Raw genomic sequence first — 22,937 nt, forward strand, 5'->3', positions numbered from 1 at the left:
GACCCTTTATCCACTGAATATCTGAGAGCATTGGGAAGACAGTGAAACGATGCTGAGGAATAATCCAGGAAGCGTCCATCCGTCCATTCAGGCGGAAAGGAGATGAGAATAAAAGGAAAAAAAATGCTTTAAAAAAGGAACTTGACTTCGTGATCTCCGGTTTTAGGCTCGGGGCAACAAAGGACAGCTCGGCAGTCATTTCGTGGGGAGGAGATTTGACGTTCCTTTTCAAAAGAACCTTCATCCCTGTGAAATTAAAATATGAAAGGAACCTAAGAAATAATAATGGGCAGGCAAGCGACGAAGAACCACTCGAAGAAGGGTCTCTGTCAGATTTAAATTGAAATGTGACATTCTTTTACAGTTGGAGGGGGTTTCTTCGAGCTTTGTGTTTTGGTTTTCTTACAAATATGAAATTTTTATTTGTAACAATGCCATTCACTTGTTTCAAAGCAATTTATGAAAGTAAATAGTCGGGGTTTTGCTGATGTTTTGAGAATTTAATATATTTGCCGCACCGGGGGGCTGTATTTAAGACAATTTTCTTTGAGAAACAACTTTTGCATTGCAGCAAAGTTTGCACTACTAGGCTGCTTGCATATGAATGTCAAACTAGTCTAAACCAACGATGTGAAAATATAGGGTTGTGGTAGTCGTTTAATATTTCAGTTCCGCCGAGGGAAAAAGTTGCAAGGGTTTTTCAAGAAAATGAACTGAGATAAAAATAAAAAAAATTATAAAATTTGAATTTTGACACGTTGAATTCAAATTATGTTTTTCGCAATCACGAGTGTGTGTGTGTGTTTGTATCTGTGTTCAGGCATGATTGTGTGGGTATGTGTGGGTGTGGGTGTAAGTGTGTGTGCAGGTGTGTGTATGTATGCGTGTGTATGTTGGATATGGACGCAACCTGTAGACGGTTTTCGCTACAAGAGCTGCATCGGGAGGGGCCTGTCGTCGATGGTGCTGCAGAGGGAGGCGGGGGGGAGGGAATAAAATCAAAGGAACGCCATTCAAAGACCAAATGAAAACAATAAGCAATGTGATTGTTCAATAAAGTGATAACATGATTTTTTAGTCAAAAACGGTAGGGCAGGGAAGAGTTAAATAAAAGATAGTTGTCCGAAATGATTTCATTTGATTATTTATGATACCTAAATAACTCATTTTAATGCATATAATGCCTGAAAATAAATTGTGAATGTCGTCGCCTTAGAGCAACAGTGAGGTATCTAAGTCTAGAAACAGCAGTAAGATATCCTACAGTTATTCTGAAGCGACGATGTGTCCTTATTTTTCTTGTTTTAATCTTTCCAAAATTCTGACTTTTTTTCTTCTTCAAAAGTGTTTTCAGGAAAAATGATTCCAAAAATACTTAAGTCGTTGTAAACAGTTTGTTTTCCAGTATATGTAATTTTATATTTGATGTTGTTGCATATTGTTTTGCTGATGATGTAAAAGTTATGAGGATTGTAGAAAATGAAAAGATATTTCTGCATTGGGAAGGGTTCAAAGAAGGGTAACAAGGATGACTAGACTAGTAAGGGGACTTTCAGATTTAGATTATGATACCAGATTTAATACGCCTTATATGTAAAGCTTGGAGCAAAGGAGGGGCAGAGGGGACATGATTCAGTTGTTTAAATTTATCAAATTGAATGATATTAATGGATTAAATTTTTGCACGGAAAGCAAGACGAGGGGTCATTGCTTTAAGCTATTCTAATCTCAAGTTAATCTGGGAATAAGGAAAAACTACTACCTTAGTAGGGTTGTGGGCACTTAGAACAGCTTACCGGAAAAGTGGTAATGAGCAAGGGGTTGGATAGCTTTAAGAGAGCCATTGATCTTCATTGGTTACTAATAAATTGACTAGGACCAGCCTAGCTGGGCCAAGAACCTGTTGCTGGTTGTCACATTTGTATTTGTATACATATTTTCTCCTTCTTTCCTTTTTTTTTTTTTTTTTTTTTTTAATGTTTGATTTGAAGTTAAATGTGCTTAAGTTAATCTTTTATTTTGCGACAATTCACAGATATTCATAAATTTTAAACTTATTTATAAAGAAACCAATAGTAAAAAATTCTCCGTGACTCTAAAGTAGCAGCTTCGTGTCGAATGTCGAAGGTAATGAGTTCGATTCTCACCAGAGTCTTGGGTGTTATTTATTCTTTGTGCTGAAAATCTATATCCTGTTGTTTTATATGTTAATGGCACTCCATAGTAATTATTAAGAATTACATTCCAACAACAACAACGACCAAAGGTCAAGATTTTTCTGTCATCTGGGCTTATATTAAAATGTTCTTCAAGCACGTTATTTGAGAAAACATTTGTTTCAACAAATTTTGTATCCTGGTTAATGCTAATTTATGCAGAATTCAGAAAAACAAATTTTACGGCCACAAAGTTCTTGATTTCAAAAATTCTTTTTCAATTTTAAAACATCAGGATAAGGTCTAAGACATTAAAAGATTGATGTAGGTTACTAAACAGCTTATTGTATCTTTTTTTAAAACTTGCCACTTAAAAATGAAAAAAATATATAATAATAACTTAAATTTATACAAAAACACTTGGAGGAATAACGAACGTTACAGGCTCGCATTCAAGAGAAAAAAAAACCGGTTAATAGTTTGAAACATCCCAATTAACTAAAGATAAAAACTCCTTCCCAATAAATTTCCCACAGCTAATCTCGGCCACCAGCATCCATCACCAAAACAGGTGTCTTTTCTTGTAGCCAATATCAGTGAGCGAGAAATAATGCCATCAGAAAAGGAACTACCAAACTTGGAATGTGCCTTGGAATGCAATGGCCGGCTTATAAAGGGAAAAATATTTCTCTCCCAGATTCCGAAACAGAAACTCTGGGAGTGGAAAAACGAGAGTGGAGCGCCCCTTTCGTGAGAGTGCAAGAGATTCACAGATCGGAATGTAAAGTGAGCAAGACGAAGAAGTCCTGTATCCTTTATTTCCGAGACCTCCCGACACAGAATGATTTTATTTTTCTGGCATATATCCTTCCTTGGGACATTGATGAATGTGCTGGCGCTGCTTTCTGTTAGCATAAAATATTGCTTCAATGTGTGTGCATCAACGTGTGCGTGTGTTTTGCCGATGTCGGAAGGCAATGGCATGGATTTGGTAGCGAGTAAAAGTTTTAGCATGGAAACATATTGTTGCTGGATTTGCATAATTTTTAGTTTGCTGCTGTTCCTTAGGAGTAAAAGATACTGGCGAATTGGGAAGAATATCGACTGTTATTGTTATTTTAGAAGGAAAAGAAATGTTTACGATAATTTTGCAGTACTTTGGTTTTTGCATTGCTTCTAATACTAAATACGTATTAACGTATCATTGTTTTGTTTTAGTTTTTTTATATGAACTTCGTGGTTGTTATTCCAAGAATATTTATTAAATAGGCAACTATCAAAGGCAAAGTTTTTATATGATGAGCACTATTCAGTAAATGAGCATAAAAAACAACCAGGCATTTTTCATGAACGTATTAGAGATTCACAGATCGGAATGTAAAGTGAGCAAGACGAAGAAGTCTTGTATCCTTTACTTCCGAGACCTCCTGACAGAATAATTTTATTTTTCTGCCATACATCCTTTTTTGGGACATTGATGAATGTGCTTGCGCTGCTTTCTGTTAGCATAAAATATTGCTTCAATGTGTACACATCAACGTGTTCGTGAGTTTTGCCGATGCTGGAAGGCAATGATTGGTACTGGGTAAAAGTTTTAGCAAGGAAACATTTTGTTGCTTGATTTGTATAATATTTAGTTTGCTCTTGTTTTTCAGAAGTAAAAGATACTGGCGTGTTGCGAAGAATATTACCTGGCATTGCATTTTTAAAAGGAAAAAATATGTTTACGATTATTTTTCAGTATGAGTTTTTCTTTTTGCACCCTTTCAAGTACTGAATGCATATTATTGTTTTGTTTTAGTTGTAGCATTGGTTAAAAACAAAGCGGAAAAAAAAACTCATCGATACTGATATATATTTTTTTGATCGGATTCTAAGAATATTGTATCAAGTGGGCAACTATCAAGAGTCAGTTGCTTATTTGACGAGCAAAGCTCAATTGATGAGCAATTCAACTTAATCAACGTGCCAAGGAACCAGTAATACTTCGGCGAGTGTGCAAGAGAGAAATTTGCCTATGTCAGAAGGTTATGGTATCGATTTGGCATCAAATAAAAGTTTTGGCAATAAACATTTTGTTGCTGGATTTGCATAGTTTATAGTTTGCAAGTGTTTCTCAAAAGTAAAGAATACTGGAGTGTTTCAACGAATGTATTATTTACTTATTGGAATAACATGCTGATATTGTATTTTCAAAAAGAATAGAAATATTTACGGTTATCGTACAACAAGATTTTCTTTTACACTGCTTTAAATTATAATTGCGCATAATTGTGGTTTATCCCTAGTTACGCCAAAATTTCATGTCCCCCCCCCCCATCTTTATACATCAAAAGGTATAATTAAACCTAAACAACAGGGGAGCTGGGTTGAAATATTGGCGAAACTGGAGAGATATCATAATTGTTTTGCTTAAGTTGTAGCATTGTTGAAAGAAAAAAAACATCCATACTAGCGATCTTCTTACATAGTAATTATTTACAATATTATCCTTCACGTTTAAGTCAAAAACTTATGCACACTTTTTGTGGTACAGTATTTGAAATCACTCGTCGTATTCTTGTTTCGACGAGATTTTTCAATTTAATTGCGTATTTCAATTTTGCATGTTCCCGACTTTCATACACGAAATTCAAAAGCAGTAAATACTAATTCTATAACCAAACTAAAAATAAAGTTAACTGTAGCTAAAACTTTACTTATTATCAGAAATACATTTGCAATTGAATGCAGAACGTTGATGTAAATTTTTAATAGCTTATCTTGGTTGTTATACCAATTTTGGTTTTAGTCGTAATGTGACAGCATTAGTTACCCTTTATTTTACAAATATTCGAATGAACCTCATATTGATGCGGTTCAATCGTAAAACAAAAGAACCTACAATTTTGAAAAATGAATAATTAATTAAAATTGAAAATAACTAAATTAATCAAATATAGGACATTACAATTGACGAGATAAAAAAAAAAAACACTTAAATAACATAGCATACCTGCCAACTGGATATTTAAGAATAATAGAGTCTCAAATTTATATTATGTCAAAATATATTCTCAATCAATGGCATAAAGAATATAATATTAATTAATTTAATGATCAATTTAATCTCAAGTGTCAAGTTTGCAAAAATGTGTAAGTAAACTGTAGCGTAGACAGTGCAATTTACAGTCAGAAGTGTATGTATTGCTAAATCTCAAGTAAACAAGCTATCAAAGCATCTTTTTAATTAGTTTTTCGTGTTATACGTCATGACGTGATTTTGCCTTTGCTAAGATTAAGAAATGTGGCTTGTTTAGGCATTAGTTTGTGTTTGAACTTTGTGCCTAAAGGATATAAAAGTACTAATTATTACAAAAATATACAAAATTCAAATTAGGATACGCATAAAAGACATTGAAAATTTAGCAATCTTCGCACATACAGCGTTAAGTGCTACAAGAAATTGACGAACCATTGAATCTTAGTTGTAAATTCTGTCGAATTGGTAAACCATCTCGTAGGCCGTACAATATCTCATCCAAAAAAAAAAAATACACAAATAAATCTTATCTAAACTAGTTATCAGAGCATCTCCGTAATTAGCATTTCTTTCAAATGTATTGATTAGATTTTAAGTCCTGTACTTTTCTTGCCAATGTACAAAAATGTGTTTTATTCATGCGTGGGTTTCCCTTTAATTTATAACTAAAGAGCATTAAGAATAGTTATAATAATAAATTTTTAAAAAATACTCACTCCAGACAAATTAATCTTAACATTTATGCCAAACATTTTGTACTAGGTGCTATATTTGAGCATTTTTTGAGCAAAGTATAAAAACTGATGACTTTACTGCTTTATCTATACAGTATACAGAGATTTCAGCCTTTTATGCTATCAATAAGCTACTTAAACATTGCAAGGATTACCTAATTAAATCTGTGTCGAGTTAGTTTTCAAAATCGAGTGATCACACACTCGTAAGTCATGCCTCATATTTTGAAAACTAGGGTCTGGTGGGGGAAAGTGGTCATAATTCAAATAAATGGCTATACCTTAAAAATAAATGTTCGAATGAATATGAAAATTTTATTTTAGAGTAGTGCAGTTAGAAACTACATTTTGAATACACAATTTTACAACTGCCAAAATTTTATGTGGTAAAAAAAAATATTTTGAGTGATTATGAATTTTTTCAAAATATAAACACCTTTTTTAACTTCCTTGGGAAATTTTGTTTGTTAGAATTATGAACAGATTGACTGCACAGGAAGCTTCCTACATGTCTCAAGAACTCATACTCATTAGCAGTTAGCTGAATCTATTTTGAATAATTTTTTAGAACAATTTTAGAAAGATGGGGTAAAGTGGTCATAATATTAGGCTTAACGAATATTGTTCTTTTAAAATCACTTAATCTTTAAGTATAAGGCAGGTATAAATTAAATATTAATTTCACTTAATATGTATTGTTTTTACAGTAAACAAGGTTAAATATATGAGTATATGCGCATGCATACGCATATACTCGTGTAGGCACGTATATATACTTATTCACATAAATGCACCAATAAGTACGTATTTGGGTATCTCGAAGTATTTTTTATCTATACAGATATACACTCGACTATACACGTATATACCCGCTTATACTCGTACATCTACGAACACTTATATACTCAAGTAGACACGACGTATATACACGTACATACTCGAGCTGACACTTACATACTAGCCTATGATATGCACGCATGCAGGGTGAGTTTAAACTCTTGGGCAAATTTTTAAAAGGTATTAGAGAGGAGGATAAGAAGCAAGAATCATTAGAAACATATGGCCACAAACTCAACGCTGACGCTACATGCACACAAAGCCAGAAACTAATGAATGCAAAACAGGTCACAAATTTATTACAAAAAAGACAATTTTACACAACGACTTAAGAAAGTTTTAAAGTCATTGATGAAACTTGCGGCCGGCATCTGTAATACATGCGTCGTAATCACTCTGTTGCAATTACGAGACTCTTGAAAAACTTTCATCAGTCGCTGCGCCTTTGTTGCGTTGCGTGTATTAGAGCTACTACAGGCCTTACTTTTTAACAATTGTCTAAATTGTTCTTAAGAACTGAAGTGTCGGGTAAAATCATCTTTGTGTAACAAATTTGTGACCTGTTTTCATTTCATCGATTTCTGGCTTTGTGTGCATGTAGCGCGTCAACGACCATAAGTTCCTTATGATTCTTTGCTTCTTGTCCTCCCCTTTCACACCACTTAGAGTTTGCCCAAAATCTTGGATTCACTATGTAAGCATACATGTATATTAGCGGATATACTCGTAGATATACGTGGATACATGTACTGGTGTTTACACGTAAATGTACGTATATACGTTTAACAAGTATAGAATCGTGTTTACACGTAAGCATACGTATATACTCTTGCTTCCACATATATATATATAGTAGACACGTACCAAACACGCACTGGATATATCCACGAATTAATTCGTGTATACCCGTATATGTATGTAAGTACACTACTGGCCGTTAAAATTGCTACACCAAGAAAGAATAATCTGAATGAAACAAAATTTTGCACACGTGATGGCAACATTGACAATAGAAAACGATTACAAAATAAAAGCAAAATGATCATTTATTACTGGAAAAATCTCATATGAATGGAGGTTTAAGCACGAGCCACCTCTAGTTGGAATTTAGGAACCGATACGGTCGAGCATTGAGGTACAGCAGTTTCGTACGATGTCTTACGTCTTCTCGTACCACAGTTGCTGTAAACGCGCCACTAATTTTATCAAACTTACAGGCTGTCCAATTTACCGTCTCAAGTGATCCCAGATATGCTCAATTTGTGACAAGTCACAAATCGCAGACCATAGCATCACGCAGACCAGAGAAAGTGATAATGCGGAAGAGGAAATCCCTTTACACCCTTGCTGTGCTTGACCGAGCATTGTCATGTTAAAAAATGGTTCCTGGGAGCCCCGTCGTGAGTGCTAACACGTAAGAGTTTGATCGAATGAGTGGCACGTTTACAGCAACCGTGGTACGAGATGACGCAGGATATCGTAGGAGACTGTTATGTCTCAATGCCCGATTGTTTCGCTTCAAGTACATCGTACATTCGCGCTAGAGGTGGCTTAACAGGGTACTTAAACCTCCATTTATTCGAGATTTTTCCAACCATAAATGATCAATTTGCTTTAATTTTGTAATCACTTTCTAATGTCAATTTTATTATCACGTGTGTAAAATTTAGCTTCATTCTGGCAATTTCTACTTGGTGTAGCAATTTTAATGGCCAGTAGTGTATCTATGTACACTTATATTTGCGTATATATGTCGACTATACACGTATATACTCAGAAACTCAGGTATGCACATATATACTCGAGATACATGTGCAAACACGCAAATGATGTTCGTTTTGCGCATATATACTCGCATATACACGTGACTCGTATATACTCGTGTAGACACGTACACACTCCTGTAGGCAATCACGTATCCATGCTTATACGCTCGTGTATACACGAATATACTTGAGTAGGCACATGCATGCATGTATCTGATGTATACATGTATTTATTCATATATGAACATGTTTACTCTTGTTTACACGACACGTATATACTCGTGCATACCCGCATATACTCGTACATATACTTGTAACTATAAAAATAACCGAAATATACAAATAATAGGGTTATTTGTAACAGTTTTGCAGCTGTTTTTAACTATGACCACTTTACCCCATGCTATGACCACTTTCCCCCACCCCATGGGGTAAAGTGGTCATAAATACAAAGGGAAATGAAAATGTTATAAAACTACTTAAATCAATATTTTTTTTCCTGAAATTCAATGTACGTGTTCTTTAATAATGCAATGTAAAATAATAACAAAAAAAGTTGAAGTATTTAAAGAATTTAGTGTATTTATTATCCACCTAAGTTGAAAACCTACGATTTTATGACCACTTTACCCCACCAGACCCTATTTAACCGGTCTTTTAGCTAATGAATCGTAAATTCCTTAGAAAGTAACTGATATTTCAGGTATACTGGTGGTCGATTCCTTACAAAATGGCGCAGGGCTTACAAATGTGTCGAGAATTGGTGTTTTGGAAAGTAATTTTGTTCTGATTTTTGAAAGGCATGCTTGGAAAGTAAAAGCTGTTCATTGATAGCATCAATGTATCAGTAAAAAGTATCAGTATCAATAATCAGTTAAAAAATATTCAAGTGTAGCTACTTCTTTTAACATATTATAGGAAACTCGTTAATAGTTTTAAAAAAAGTACAAGTCATTAGTGCGCGCGTACACATAAATAATAAATTACTCTACCAGAAATTAGTTAACAATTATATAGCCTATCAAAACATCTCTGTATGCTTAAGCGAATTAGAGATATGTGTAGATAAAGTCTCTAAGTATCACTTTGTATTTTCTAAGTAACCATTAATTTAAACACGAAGGAAACCTGTGCTCCGTTCTTAGGTACCTAATGAGATTGCAGATTATAATCTGTGATGCAGAGGACCACCAGTGTGACCCGACACAGTGACACGAAAAAGAAGGCGGCACGTTTTGATGAATGACTTTGGAGACAAGGAATTAGCCCCCATTCGTCTTTGTCTTTTCAAGACAATTTTCTTTTTTCACGCAACGAGGACTCTCAGGTGACGTCAACCACCTGCCTCAGTCCTTTAGCTACTAGAATTAAATTTTGAAACAAACAAACGACTTGAACGATGTCTCTTCAGAAGTTATCTTTAAATGTCTTAGCGGAGTTGAGGTAGGAATGTTTCTTTTACGTACATTCTAAAAGGCTTATTATCTTCATATGTGGACAGCATTTAAAGATGGCTTCTGTGATAGAAATAAAGATACTAAGTTGAAATTTGCCGGAACGTAAAATCTTCGTTTAATCTCAATTGTTGGACAGAATTTAAAGATATATTTTGTTTTTGAAAACATAGATATGCTGAGTATAATTTAGAAGTAAAAAGGCTTATGTTCAGAAGAAAGGGTATGCAACTAAGGAGTGTTCGGCTTTTAAACTACCTTCAGTGATTTGAAGTTCTATTTTAAAAAAAGAATGGAGCTGGTAGTTACTGACAATGTTACGGAGTCGAATGGAAAATAACCAGCTCCGACTCCGAGCACTATTTAGTTAAGCCTTCTCTTGAGCCTTCAACTCCAAATCATTTATCATCCAAAATCAGTCTGACTCAGACTCCAAGAGCTGGAAGAGTTGCGAACTTGGAGAGAAAATGAGCCACTCCGACTCGTCGCATATTAAGTTTTGACTATCGACTCCAACTCTTATACCTCAAAATCAGAACAACTCCTAGGTTAACAACATCCCTGGTTACTGAATGTAATTTAGAAGTAGAATATCTTATGCACTCAAGAACGGACACGGTAACTATAAGTATTTCCCCAGAACTTCTATAGAAAGTGTAAAATTTATAGATAATAACTGTAGTAATATGAAAACAACAGTTATAAAATTTGTTGCGTTTGTGAGTAGATAACTAATAAAAGCTCAACCAATAAAAGCTAATTTTGTTCGATAGGAAACGGGATCATACATTTTGCAAGATCACCTACTACGTAACTACATATAAATAAGTACTTTTGGAGCGATACTGTGCAAAATCATTGCATTTTAAAACATTTTATTGAGCAGTTTATATACGCACGCACGGCGTAATTCCAATTTAACCACACATGTACCTTTATATATTCTTCTGCCAAGTATCAAATTTATATATATATGTACACAGTATGAGACTCCAATTTTGGAGTACCGAAATCCGGAAAATTTTCCGTAAATATTTTCAAAAAAATAATTTTAGTTTTAAAAAAAAAGTTTTATTTTTAAAGTTTAAAATTTTTAACCTTCGCCAAGTAAAAAAATAATTCATAACAAATTCGTTAAATAAGCAGACCCTTCTTTTATTGCAGCAAAAAACAATATTCATTACAATATTACATAGTGTAATTACTAGAAAAAACTTTGTCATTTATAGTTCAGTTATAAAAGTATCGGGCTGTTGTCGCTCCAAGCACGCAGTGTTGTTTATTAAATTAGTACTATACTTTATTGTACGCTCTATACAAGGGTTGTATGTTTATTCAAAATAAAAACCGAATGATTTGTGTTATAGTTCAGCTCTAGATAACATGATTTATTAATATTTAAGTAATTATATATATTTTTTAACTGGATAAATCTTAGATCCGGATAAACAGGGGCTGGGCAAACGAGGTTCTACTGTACTTGCAGTTTACTTAAACTCAACACCAAACAATTAGGGAAAAAGGAACTAAATATATTTTTATGTTATATAATATTTTTTTTCCTCTCAAAAACTGCATACTTATCTTTCAGAAATAAATTTTTATCGTTAAAAAAATAGATTAAAATAATAAATATACAGTGTAGCTAAATTAAGAAAAAAACTTGTATTGTGTAAAAAAAAATGAGGGCAATTTAGGTCTTTTTTGATTCGTTAAAATTATAATGTAAACATAATTCTACTCAAATGAAACACAATGGATAAATATGTAACATCATACAAATGAACTCTTTGAAGGATTTGAAATATATGTACGCTACTATCTTCTAGAGATTAACTGTAACTATAAACATTTATTCCCTGATGTAATCTGGTTTAACGAGATTCATCTCGTTCAGTTCAAGCTTTGTCATCCACCGAAAGTTCCTGTCTTCATGGCGAGCAATCGACTCAGTTCTCTGAGGCAAATTCGTCAGCAAATGTTTAACGCGTCTGGACATTGACGGATGAGCATGTTCCAGTACCCTACCCCTTCCTCGGATCATCGCTGATTGCCCCAAGCGACCTCTAACTGCCCAGAATCCTTATCCTGCTCCGAAGAGGAATAGGGCAGCTCTTATTTTTTAATTAAATCTCGAGAATTATTTCTTTTTTCAACAGTTTTTTTTTATGTGGGGGCAATTTTTCGAAGGACATACCAAAGCGCTCCCTGTCTGGAGTTAAAGGAGTCACTGAAATCAAGTACGATGTGGAATGTGTTTATCTCTGACGGATCTTTTGTTTCACTGAAGCTCGATTAATATTGTTTATACTGCGCAGCTTATCTGATTTTGAAGGCAATTCATCAGATAATAGTCGTTCTGCAAAGAAGTAAATGGTTTCTGTTCTTTTTGTGTTTTTATGAAGTTGCAACGTTGATTGATCCGTATTCATTTGGAAAATGACAAACTTTTGATAAGAAAATTCTTAAAAACTACTCATTTTTGATATAAAACGTTATTCAGTTTTCAAGGTTTTCATTTTTCATAAATTCAATACATTAAAGAAATTTGCGAATGACTGCAAAGAAGACACAAATTTACAAGAGAAAAATATCAAAATGCTCTTCATTTGTGTATTGTATGTAACTATCATTGTGCTCGGAACATCTGACAGTTCCATAAAAAGTACCGATGTATAATAAACAATTATATATTTTAAAACTAATCAAATTTAGTTATGCATTTGATGTTCACTTTTAGCAGAAAGTATACATTGTCCCTGCAGGTAAAAGTCTGAGACATTTTATCCAAAAAACGCTGAAAATATATTGCGTAACAAAGTAAGAGCATTACACATCTATGTAAAAATGTGGCGGTGAGAGGCAAGGGGCTGAATAAGCGAAATTAAAAAAATTTGAGATAACCAGTACAGGATCCTCTCCTATCGAATGGGGCAAGAAGCAGGTATAATAGAGTACTCGTAGGTGATGTTATACAGCATAATTTAGAAAAACTTTTCAATGAAAGTCTACCTAGGACCGGAGCTTTAAACGGGCTTTATTCAAAACTTGAAAATGCCCACTTGCATTCCTTTGCTTCTCGCTGCCTCAAATGTCTTCTGCATATAACTTCCAAAGCGAGAATTATAACCCCTTTACACTTTCACACTAAGGAAAAATGATTAACAGTTTCTACTTGCAGAAAATGACCAAATATTTCCTAATACTCCTAGCGTATTTTTAGTTGTACATTTTTACGTATGTTGTACCCCTCCCATGCCATACCCTAAGGTAAATAGCGTTCGTAACTCAAATGCTAGAGATGTAAATGTAACTTTGCTACATTGTCCTTAAAATGTAATTTTGCAACATTATCCTTAAAATGAAACTTTGCTACATTGTCTTTAAAGTTTAGTCTTAATTAGTTTAAGTTCTTTCTTAATTGTTAAAAAAAATCTTTCTTCAAGCGTTAATTACGACCCATTGCACTAAACTGCATTATAATTTTTTAATCACACAAATTATGACTCAGATAATTATTTTTTTTACTAGTTGAAAATAAATTAGCGTTTTGTTTTCAGTTTCAGTCTTCCTCTTATTAGTTTTAAGTAAATCGTTTCAGTGAAAGGACGATTTCACAAATTACCTATATTTTGTAAAAAGTACTCAAAGATTATGTTTTGATAAATATAATTACTAAAACATTTAAAAAATGCATTGTTAATTTTTTTCAAAGGTTAGTAAAGAAATACGCATATATTTTTATCTTTCACAATATATTATATGAATAAAAAGTTTATTTTCAAAATTCTAATAACGATCCAATACATTTGAACAATTGTATTTGTCATACAGGTAAATTAAATGCTCAGACAGCATTTGATTATTTTGCATGAAATGCACTGGAAAACTCGCAAGTATGAATTGATCCACAGTTGTTAGGGTTAATTTAATTTTTCAAAGTACTGAAATATGTTCTAACGAAACAAAAGCATTATAGCGCTAATTAAAAACAGGACATGAAATGTAATTCAGAACTCCAGATCCTTGAAACAATTAATGAAATTAAAAATTGGGTTTGAGTGCCTATATACGCATCTATTTTAATTACCAAAACTCGTATTACGGCGGGAACCTATCAAAGCAGCTAATGAGATTAAAATTTTCTCCCTCGATGTATGTTCAAAGAAATATTTATTTTTAGTTAGTTAAGCTATTGAGAGCATATTTCTACCTTAACAACTGTATCGAGCATTAATTTTCAAAATGGAAAAGTTACTCTACGAAGTATTGAAGAGCAATTTCGGATGAAGTGATACTTTTTTATATTTATTTAAGACCACGGGAGAACCAAACCAAGGACCTAAGTTCAAAGTTTGTTTTTTGAATTATAGAATACAAATAGTTTATAGGGGAAGGGGGGGGGCACAATGAGACAAAAAACATATTTTTCAATTTTTGTACATTGGTAAGTTCTAAAGCACAGAAACATAATAGATTATATTAAATGTATCAAATTATAGTATATTGCATCAAATTTAGCCCATTTAATGTTAGAAAAAAAAGTTATGAGGCTTTATAAATTCGATGAAAAGTGTCTCATTGTGGCCCAGTTATAGGCCACTATGAGACATTAAGTAGCGCCACAATGGGACAGCTGCATAATCACTGTATGTTTACCTAAAGTTTGCAAAATAAGTGAATTTAGCCAGTTTATTAAATTCTGTACTGAATTATTAAAAAGCATTTTGCAACAGCATTTCAACATTTCAGTACAGCATTTAAACAATTCAGTAAAGTATCTAAACAAAAAAATAAGCAAAGATTAAATTTTAGTGTTTTTCAAGAGCATTAATACATGATGGAAATTGCATTATAAGCACTCTTCCTTCTGAATGGATATCTGACTGAGGCAGTTTTCCCCAGGATATGTTGGATGCTAATATTCAAAATATCGTTATCAATATAAATGAATTTGTTTTTAAAAGAGTTAAAACTCTTCAGGCACTGTATTTCTACCTCATTATCAGAACACTTTGTAATGACAGATATATCCCACCAAAAACATTCTGTAAAAAACTAGCTAAGTATCGATGGAGCTGCTTGTTTAGCTCGAAAAAGTAATGAAATCTAGACAAATTCATGACAAGTCGAAGGTTCCTTACTGCGATTTCTTTATTGTTATACTTAATATTGTGTCACTTGGCCGTTAAACATTCTTTATACGTTAGTGGGTACAAGTCAATTTTGTTTACACGTTTTCCAAGTGGCAATTTTCCATCGTCAATGGGTAGCGGTTTTGGCGACAGATTGGTGATATCGTGTCATGGAGCACCTGGTTTTGTACCCTTGTGTATCCTTTAACGGTCAACTCACACAACATTAACTATAACAATAAAGAAATCGCAGTAAGGAACCTTCGACTTGTCATGACTTTGTCTAGATTTCATTACTTTTTAGAGATAAACAAGCAGCTCCATCGAGACTTGGCTAGTTTTTTACAGAAATGTTTTTGGAGGTATTTCACTTCTTTTTTAGAAACATTTAATTTGTGTAATATTCGAGTAGACTAAAGTTAGGCTAAATTAAATTAGAAGATGTGTCCCACTACGCTGGACTTTTGCAGTGACAGTCGATTTTTTTATGTACCAATAGTAGAAGGGGGCATTACCATATCTCTATTACAGCTGAGACCATCTAAGGGTTCTTCATTAGATACTTCAGACATCAAATGAAGCGGTCCACCAAGTTGAATATTTTTTGTAAAGGCGGTATGTCGATCTCTAATAGTTTGGTTGGACTCTTGTGTTTTCTAATCAGGGTCACTCCAGATCTTCGATTAGCATAGTTTTTATAGTTTTCCCTTTATGTGGCCATTAAATCCTAACTCTGTACAAAATTTCACCTTTCTGAGTTTATGGGAAGTACTAGTTCTATTTTGATGATCATGAGTGAGTGAGTGAGTGTCATAAATGCGAAACTTTGCTTTCGCTTAACTTCGGAACTAAATGACCTACAGACTTGAAATTTCGGATTTTAAGTATGTGATTATAGCTTACTGGATGACGAAAATTTCTGCATTCTGGTCTCATCAGAAGGTTCTCAAATAGGGGCCTGAAAATGCGGCGAAATGGTTCCAGTAAAGGATGGTACGGCAGTGTTTGCTTCGCGCTCGACTTGGCGGGGGCACTGCCGTGCCCCCCGATATTTATAGAAACTACGTCGACTTGAGCTTTTTTCACTCATAAGGGATTGATCTAAGACAAAACCCCCTTCTTTATGGTTCCGGGTCTGACCTAGTTCAACTTCATCTGAATTTTCATAATATTCATCTGATGAATTGTCATCTACAGGGTTTGTCCGGAAAGTAATGAGCCTCATTTTTTAAAAAATACTTTTAATGATCAGATTCTTACAAATACTTAAAAATCTTCAAAGTACGACCCTTCTGCGTCGATACACTTTTGCCTGCGCGATTTCCATGAATTGAAGGCTCCCTGGAAGTCCTCGACCGATAAGCTCCTTAGAAGTGACGTCGTAGTAGACTGGATGGTGTCCCAATGTTTCCCCTTCAGCTCTCGTTTCAGTTTGGGAAACAAAAAAAGTCGGGCGGGGCCAAGTCGGGACTGTAGGGTGACTGGGGAAGCGCGTCGACGCGAATTTTGGTCAAGTAGGAGGTCACAACAAAGTTGGTGTGAGACGGTGCATTGTCATGATGGAGTTTCCAACAATTTTTGATCTCCTTTCGGACGTGGATGACGCGGTTATTCAGCCGTTGAAGCACTTCTTTGTAGAACTTACCCGTAACAGTCTTGCCAGGTGGGACGAACTCGTGATGCACTACTCCTTTAACATCGAAGAAGACAATGAGCATTGATTTCACGCGTGACTTGCTCATTCGAGCTTTTTTCTGGCGAGGCGACGCCGTGGTGTGCCATTCCGCACTCTGTCTTTTCGTTTCTGGGTCGTACTCGAATATCCATGACTCATCTCCAGTGATGACGTTGTCCAAAAAATTAGGGTTGTCCCTGCACATTTTTTTCATCTCCTTGGAGACTTCCAAGCGATGCGTTTTTTGAGCATCGGTCAAAACTTTGGGCACAAGTTTTGCGCAAATCTTTCGCATGCCCAATTCTTTCGACACAATCTCATGGACAATTGTTTTCGGCAAGTTCAACGAGTCTGACAACAAACGAACACTCATTCGGCGATCTGAGTTCAACAATTCGCGCACACAACTCACATTGTTGTCCGTTTTCGAGGTTGAAGGGCGTCCAGACCGGGCCTCGTCGGTGACATCCTCACGACCCTCTTTGAAAGCTTTGTGCCACTTTTTTGCCTGCGAATAGGACATGCAATCCTCCCCGTAACCCTCCTGAAGCATATCGAAGGTTTCCTTGGCAGTTTTGTTCACTTTGACACAAAATTTTATCGCGTAGCGTTGTTCAATCGTTCTTTCCATTTTTAGTATGACAAGAGCGCGAAACAGGGGTCTCCTTAAAATGACGTCCTCACCGTTTCAGAGCTCGGAGGCGACTGAGGCATGGCTCGCTGGAAAGCTTAGGGTTCCCCCCACCACTTCCAAGCGGTTGCGCCGCTCGGTGGTGTATGGTCGCGTCACAATAAAATAAGGCTCATTACTTTCCGGACAAACCCTGTAGTTCAAAAGAACTGCAACTCTCTTCCGTCTCAGAAACAATTTTAATTACAGTAAGGAAAAAAAAGGATTTAAAAACAGGAAAAGAATAAAATGATAAATGCCAAATTTTTATTAATTATTAACTAACATAATTATTTTATACAAATATTAATTACTAGTGGTACCCGCACGGCTTTGCCCGTAATAGAAAATTAAAAGTTCTTTTGGTTCGCCTGTATATTTACAAATAATGTATGGTGAATTTTCTCGCCAATTGGTTTGTGCCCATGCTACTACGGTTCCACGTTATGATAATTTCGTAATTTATTTGTCCATCTTATGATAATTTTGTTCTTAAAATTGGAATAAAAAAAGAACCATAATCTAATTTTCGAAAAATCGCTTCGAGGGTGCACATCCCCATGCTGCAAACTAATTTTGTGCCAAATTTAATGAAAATCGGCAGAACGGTCTAGGCGCTATGCGCGTCACAGAGATCCTGACAGACAGAGAGACTTTCAGCTTTATTAAAGAAAATTATCAGGTGCTTTGAAATAAGTACCATGTTTGGCAACCTTCTCAACACCTAACCGATTTCTAATTTTGTTTTGTATAAAGCTGTGTAGTAAAATAAAATGTTCACTTGTAATAATTAGTTTAAATATAAATATTTTTAAATCAAGCATATTTTTTATTGTTAAATTTCTTTTTTGCAAACTAAAACAAGTAGATAAGTATTTTACACATGCTTACTGCTGCTTAAGCCAAAATGAGACGTCTCATTGTGGCCCAAACAAAAAAAAAAGTTTTTTACTCCATATCATTAAAATAAACCATGAGTTAAAAGTATTATAGTTGAATAATAGAAGATTAAAGAGTCAGTAACAACATAAACTACATCACTTAGCTTAATTGTTGAAGTTTTTCAAGATTATAATTGATACAAAAAAATATCCAAATAACTTTCAGTGTGTCGAAACAGTAATTATTTTTTCTACAAAACAAAAGCGTAGAATAGCATGGAACTATAAATTCTGGGAAGCATTTTGGTTATGTTTACTCCTCCTAGGTGGTGGTAGCTGTCAGAATTGTATTTATATTTGAATTAACAATGTTTCATTGTGACCTATAATAAATTATAGATACTTAGATAATTAATTATAGATTTTTAAATGTAATTTATGCATGTAATCTCAAATAAAATACATTTGCATTCATACTCCCATGCTCCTATTTCTATTTAAGATTACAATTTAACTGAATGTAGGGGATGTCCTTAATTGAATCGTTTATTTCAAGAACCTGTCAAGCGGCAAAATTGCTAATTTTAGGTAATATCTGTATCACCATATTAAATTATTCAATAATGATTATGACATTGTTTATTGAGAGAGATATACCTAAATATTTATCCCTTTTAGTTTAAAACATTGAAATCATTATCGAAAAATTTTAATACCAAAGTAAAAATGCTTTTACAAAATTTTGGAGCTTGACTGGTTTTTGAAATAAAAGGTTCAATTATAAAGACTTTATAAAGGTAACAGTAAATTAAACAAACTTTGAAATAGTTGTAGCCTCGCATATATTATGAACTATACGCACATCAGACTCACCCAATTACTTTAACATCCTCAATCAATTTTCACAAAACTTGATAGTCATGTTATTTACTTCGTCCCTAAATACTTCTATTTATTAAAAAATGTTCATACTATATAGCAACGATTATGATCTTTAAACAAAAAAAAAAAAAAAAAAATGCACATCAAAGAATTAGCAGCTAACATTTTTCAGAAAGAAAGAAAAACGCTTAAGGTCAGAAACTTTTTGAATAAATGTTACTGTAAGTGGAAAAAATCCATGTAGTTAAAGCACAACTATACAGATTACTGTAGTTTTGTGCTATAATTAAGTTGGTTTTCTCCAGTTACTTCTCGCTATAAAAGTGCATATTAATTTCTCAAATGTTACTGAGCATTTTTTATTTCATTTGAACATCAAAATGATTACGGATGGACTAAGGACGGATTAATTGGACACTTTTAAATTTCTCACTAAGCCTAAACTTTCAATCTAAGATTCGTAAATGTTTTAAATGTGAAATCAGTTATAGAATACCTGTAAGCATAATTTCCAATTTTGAAATAATATTTTTTTCTTCTTTCCTCATTCAATAAAGTGATATGTTTCAATTTCTTATATAATTTGTTTTCAGCATTGCAGGTTTTGTTTAATATTTAATTGAAATAATCCTGACATGGCCAGAGAGATCTAAATTATAAAGCCTAAAAAATATCAGAATAGATTTTTCTTTTGTAATTTTCAACTTTGTATCTCTCATTTTCTTTTTTGCAATGCTTACCTATTAATGCCATATTCAATCAGCATTAAGTTTCTCAGGAAACAAAACACTTCGTTTCTTTATATTTGTTCTTTGACAAAGAAAGTAAATTTCAATTCAATGTTTAAAAAATAATCGTTGAAAAATCTCATTTAAGGTTTTGAAAAAGCAACTAAAGAAATTACATTCATATTGTTGCAGCAATGTCACAAATTTACTTCAAATTCTAATTAAGAAAGGGTGCAGTTGTTCTTTTTCATTTTTGTTACTTTAATATAAATGAGATTTACGAAAAAAACACTGCTACTTCTACTTTTCCTCATATACAATCAACAAATATCTAAGCTCATCAATCAAACTGACATTTTCTGTATCAATAGAAAAAAGCTCCGGTAAAAAAGCAATTTTTATGTGTCGTCTTTTTTGCTCGATAACAACGTTTTTATTTTTTTCAACGGAATGACTTTTCTTTCAAAACTAAAATGTTGCCTGGTAATTACTTTGAATTTCATGCTGAAATATATCTCATTTTTAAGATCGGGGAAAACAGTATGACTAGAATATAAATTAATGTTAAGTAGTGACGACTTTGAAACACCACCATGGATACCTGTTATTATTTAATTTAATTAAAAGGTTTATATAATATTTTCAAAACATTTAACTTAAAATAAAATTCATTCAAAACATTTTTTATTTACTATTAATTATAATTTTTATTTAAAAAACTTTTTCCTCTTACTGCTCTGATAACACATATCATGACAAAGTTAGTGACGTCATGTGTGTCACACCGGTCAACAGTCATAACGTAACAGATTTATGAGATCTCACAGGAACCACGCTGTAACACATTTGTGACATAATTTGCAGCATACAGCTTTACAGCGAAATCTGTGCAACAATTAATTTGTGTCCGTTCACTTTCTAGTCTTGTGAAAACGTCACTGCAACAATTCATTTGTTAATGGTTACTTCGTGATTTTGTAATTTTGTCACTGCAGCAATTCATTTGTGGCAAGTTACTTTCTGGTAGTGTGAAAACGTTACTGCAGCAATTTATTTGTGAAAAGTCACTACGTGATCTGGGGAAGACGTCACTACGACAATTCATTTAAGACAAGTCACTTTGAGATCTTCTGAACATGACACTGCATCAATTCATTTGTGACAAGTCACTTTATGAACTTGTGAAGATATCACTGCAACAATTCATTTGTGTTGCAGGTTACATTATGATTTTTTAAAAACGTTACTGCAGTAATGTATTTATAACCAGTCACTTGGTGATCTTATGAAGACGTCACTGCAATGTCATTTAGTCAGAATTCAAGAGTGACCTCTAAATCAGAAGTATTTTATAAAAAAAATAAATTGTTAACTTATTTCGTTAGGTAAAAAGTGGAAAACTGCGAATATAATTTTGCGTGCAAGAAAACAGCATTGGGAGGATATTTTACTGTAAAAAGTAAAATATGTTTAAAAATATATAATGTTCTGTAGAAGCAACCCAAATGATTAACGGTTTCATTAAATGACGGGAAATGTTCAGTCAGGAAATTTTGTGTCTTCCATCCCTTTTGACTTTCTTTTATCCAAGGAAGTTTTGATAATTTTTTATTCAAAATTCCTTTGTGTTTAAAACGTCGTCTTTTCCTCCTTTTTTTTCTTTTTGCTTCTGTATTAATGATAAAAAAAAACTTCCAAGACTGCTATGCAAAAATGTATTTTAGATGATCGCATTGGCTCGGGACAGCGCTTTGTCAATATCCGATGGCCATGTTATCCGGTGTTCAGTCAAATGAATCCACAACGCTTGGGTGCGGCCGGACAAAAACCACCCCCACCCTATCTGTCCTGCCTTTTAGTCTTTTCTTTCCGTTAACATTTTTGTTTTTCTTGTTTAGATAAGGGTTCAGAACCTAAGAAAACGATCAGACCTGTCAAAAAGGATTTTTGTTTTTTTTCTTTCTACTTTCCTGTTCTTTCTTATTCCATTTCTCGTCTAGATATGTCTTACTTAGCTCTTCAAGTTAATAATGTATTATTTCCTCTAGCATATTCCCTAAACTTTCATTTTATAATATTTTTTGTCTTTTATGTGGATTTGTTTTTAAAACGTTGATAAAAGTTGCCCCTCTCTTGCTCTTAATATAATTTTTTATAGGGGCATTTTCTTCCCTTGACAAGTATATATAATTTTTTAAGGCATCATCTTTTTCGCGCCTGTTAATTTCCTTGGATCATCAAAAAACGGGAAATATTTGATGCTTGAAATTTTTTTAATTACTCTTTACTTAAAATTATTTACACTTAATTAATCTTCAAAGTTGACAGTTTTAATTCAACTTTTAAATTTTGTGCATTTTGCTTTGCCAAGATCGTTGATTACGTTCTGTGTATTGTCTGCTTTTTGAAAATATTCTTGGCTGATAAGTGTTTTAAGGATGCCCCATCAATGTTATTGAATTAGAACTTATTTAAATATAACTGTAACTTATTTATGACGAGATTTCAAAAAATATTGGGGTGCGTTATTCATTACAGAAGTTCTAATAAAACTTCCAAAATCTGCTCAAGGAATAAATTACGATGCGAAATCTAGTGCTAGTTCCATTAAATTTCAGTTATTCCACCACATGTAAAAAAAATAGCACATTTAAATTTTTATTAAAATATCCGCAGTCTCCATTTATTTATCTCCAATTTTGCCTAAAGACTTCTTTAGCATAACTTTGACCTCTGTTCAGCCCTTACATGAACCCCCATTATTACTTGCTTTGAAAACCTAAGATATTTGCCTTCACAGCGCAATAGGGAATTTTTGTTGAGACCAAATTTAACTGATTTGTTTAAAAAGAATTTTTTTTATAGTGTGATATTTTGATCAAAAATTCAAAAACAAAGTAAACATTTTGAAAATATTCAATTTATGACATTGGGAATCATTTGGCAGTTGGTAGGGAAACTGTTCCATCATTTTTTTTTACAATACTAGATCAAGTC

General features: G+C 33.4%; 1 protein-coding gene across 1 annotated transcript; it reads right to left on the reverse strand.

Annotated features, from left to right (window-relative positions):
* Window positions 1-16,531: 16,531 nt before the first annotated feature.
* On the reverse strand, window positions 16,532-17,410 carry LOC129216756 (protein GVQW3-like). Its single transcript, XM_054850973.1, has one exon. It carries the CDS (start codon window positions 17,408-17,410, stop codon window positions 16,532-16,534), a length of 879 nt encoding a protein of 292 aa, XP_054706948.1.
* Between the last annotated feature and the right edge of the window lie 5,527 nt (window positions 17,411-22,937).

Source organism: Uloborus diversus, chromosome 2 (assembly GCF_026930045.1).
Source record: "Uloborus diversus isolate 005 chromosome 2, Udiv.v.3.1, whole genome shotgun sequence".
In the NCBI taxonomy this organism is placed as follows: Eukaryota; Metazoa; Arthropoda; class Arachnida; order Araneae; family Uloboridae; genus Uloborus; species Uloborus diversus.

Bases quoted from the DNA above. Each gene is read 5' to 3' on its own strand.
- LOC129216756 (XM_054850973.1), bottom strand. From the start codon at position 17,410: ATGGAAAGAACGATTGAACAACGCTACGCGATAAAATTTTGTGTCAAA.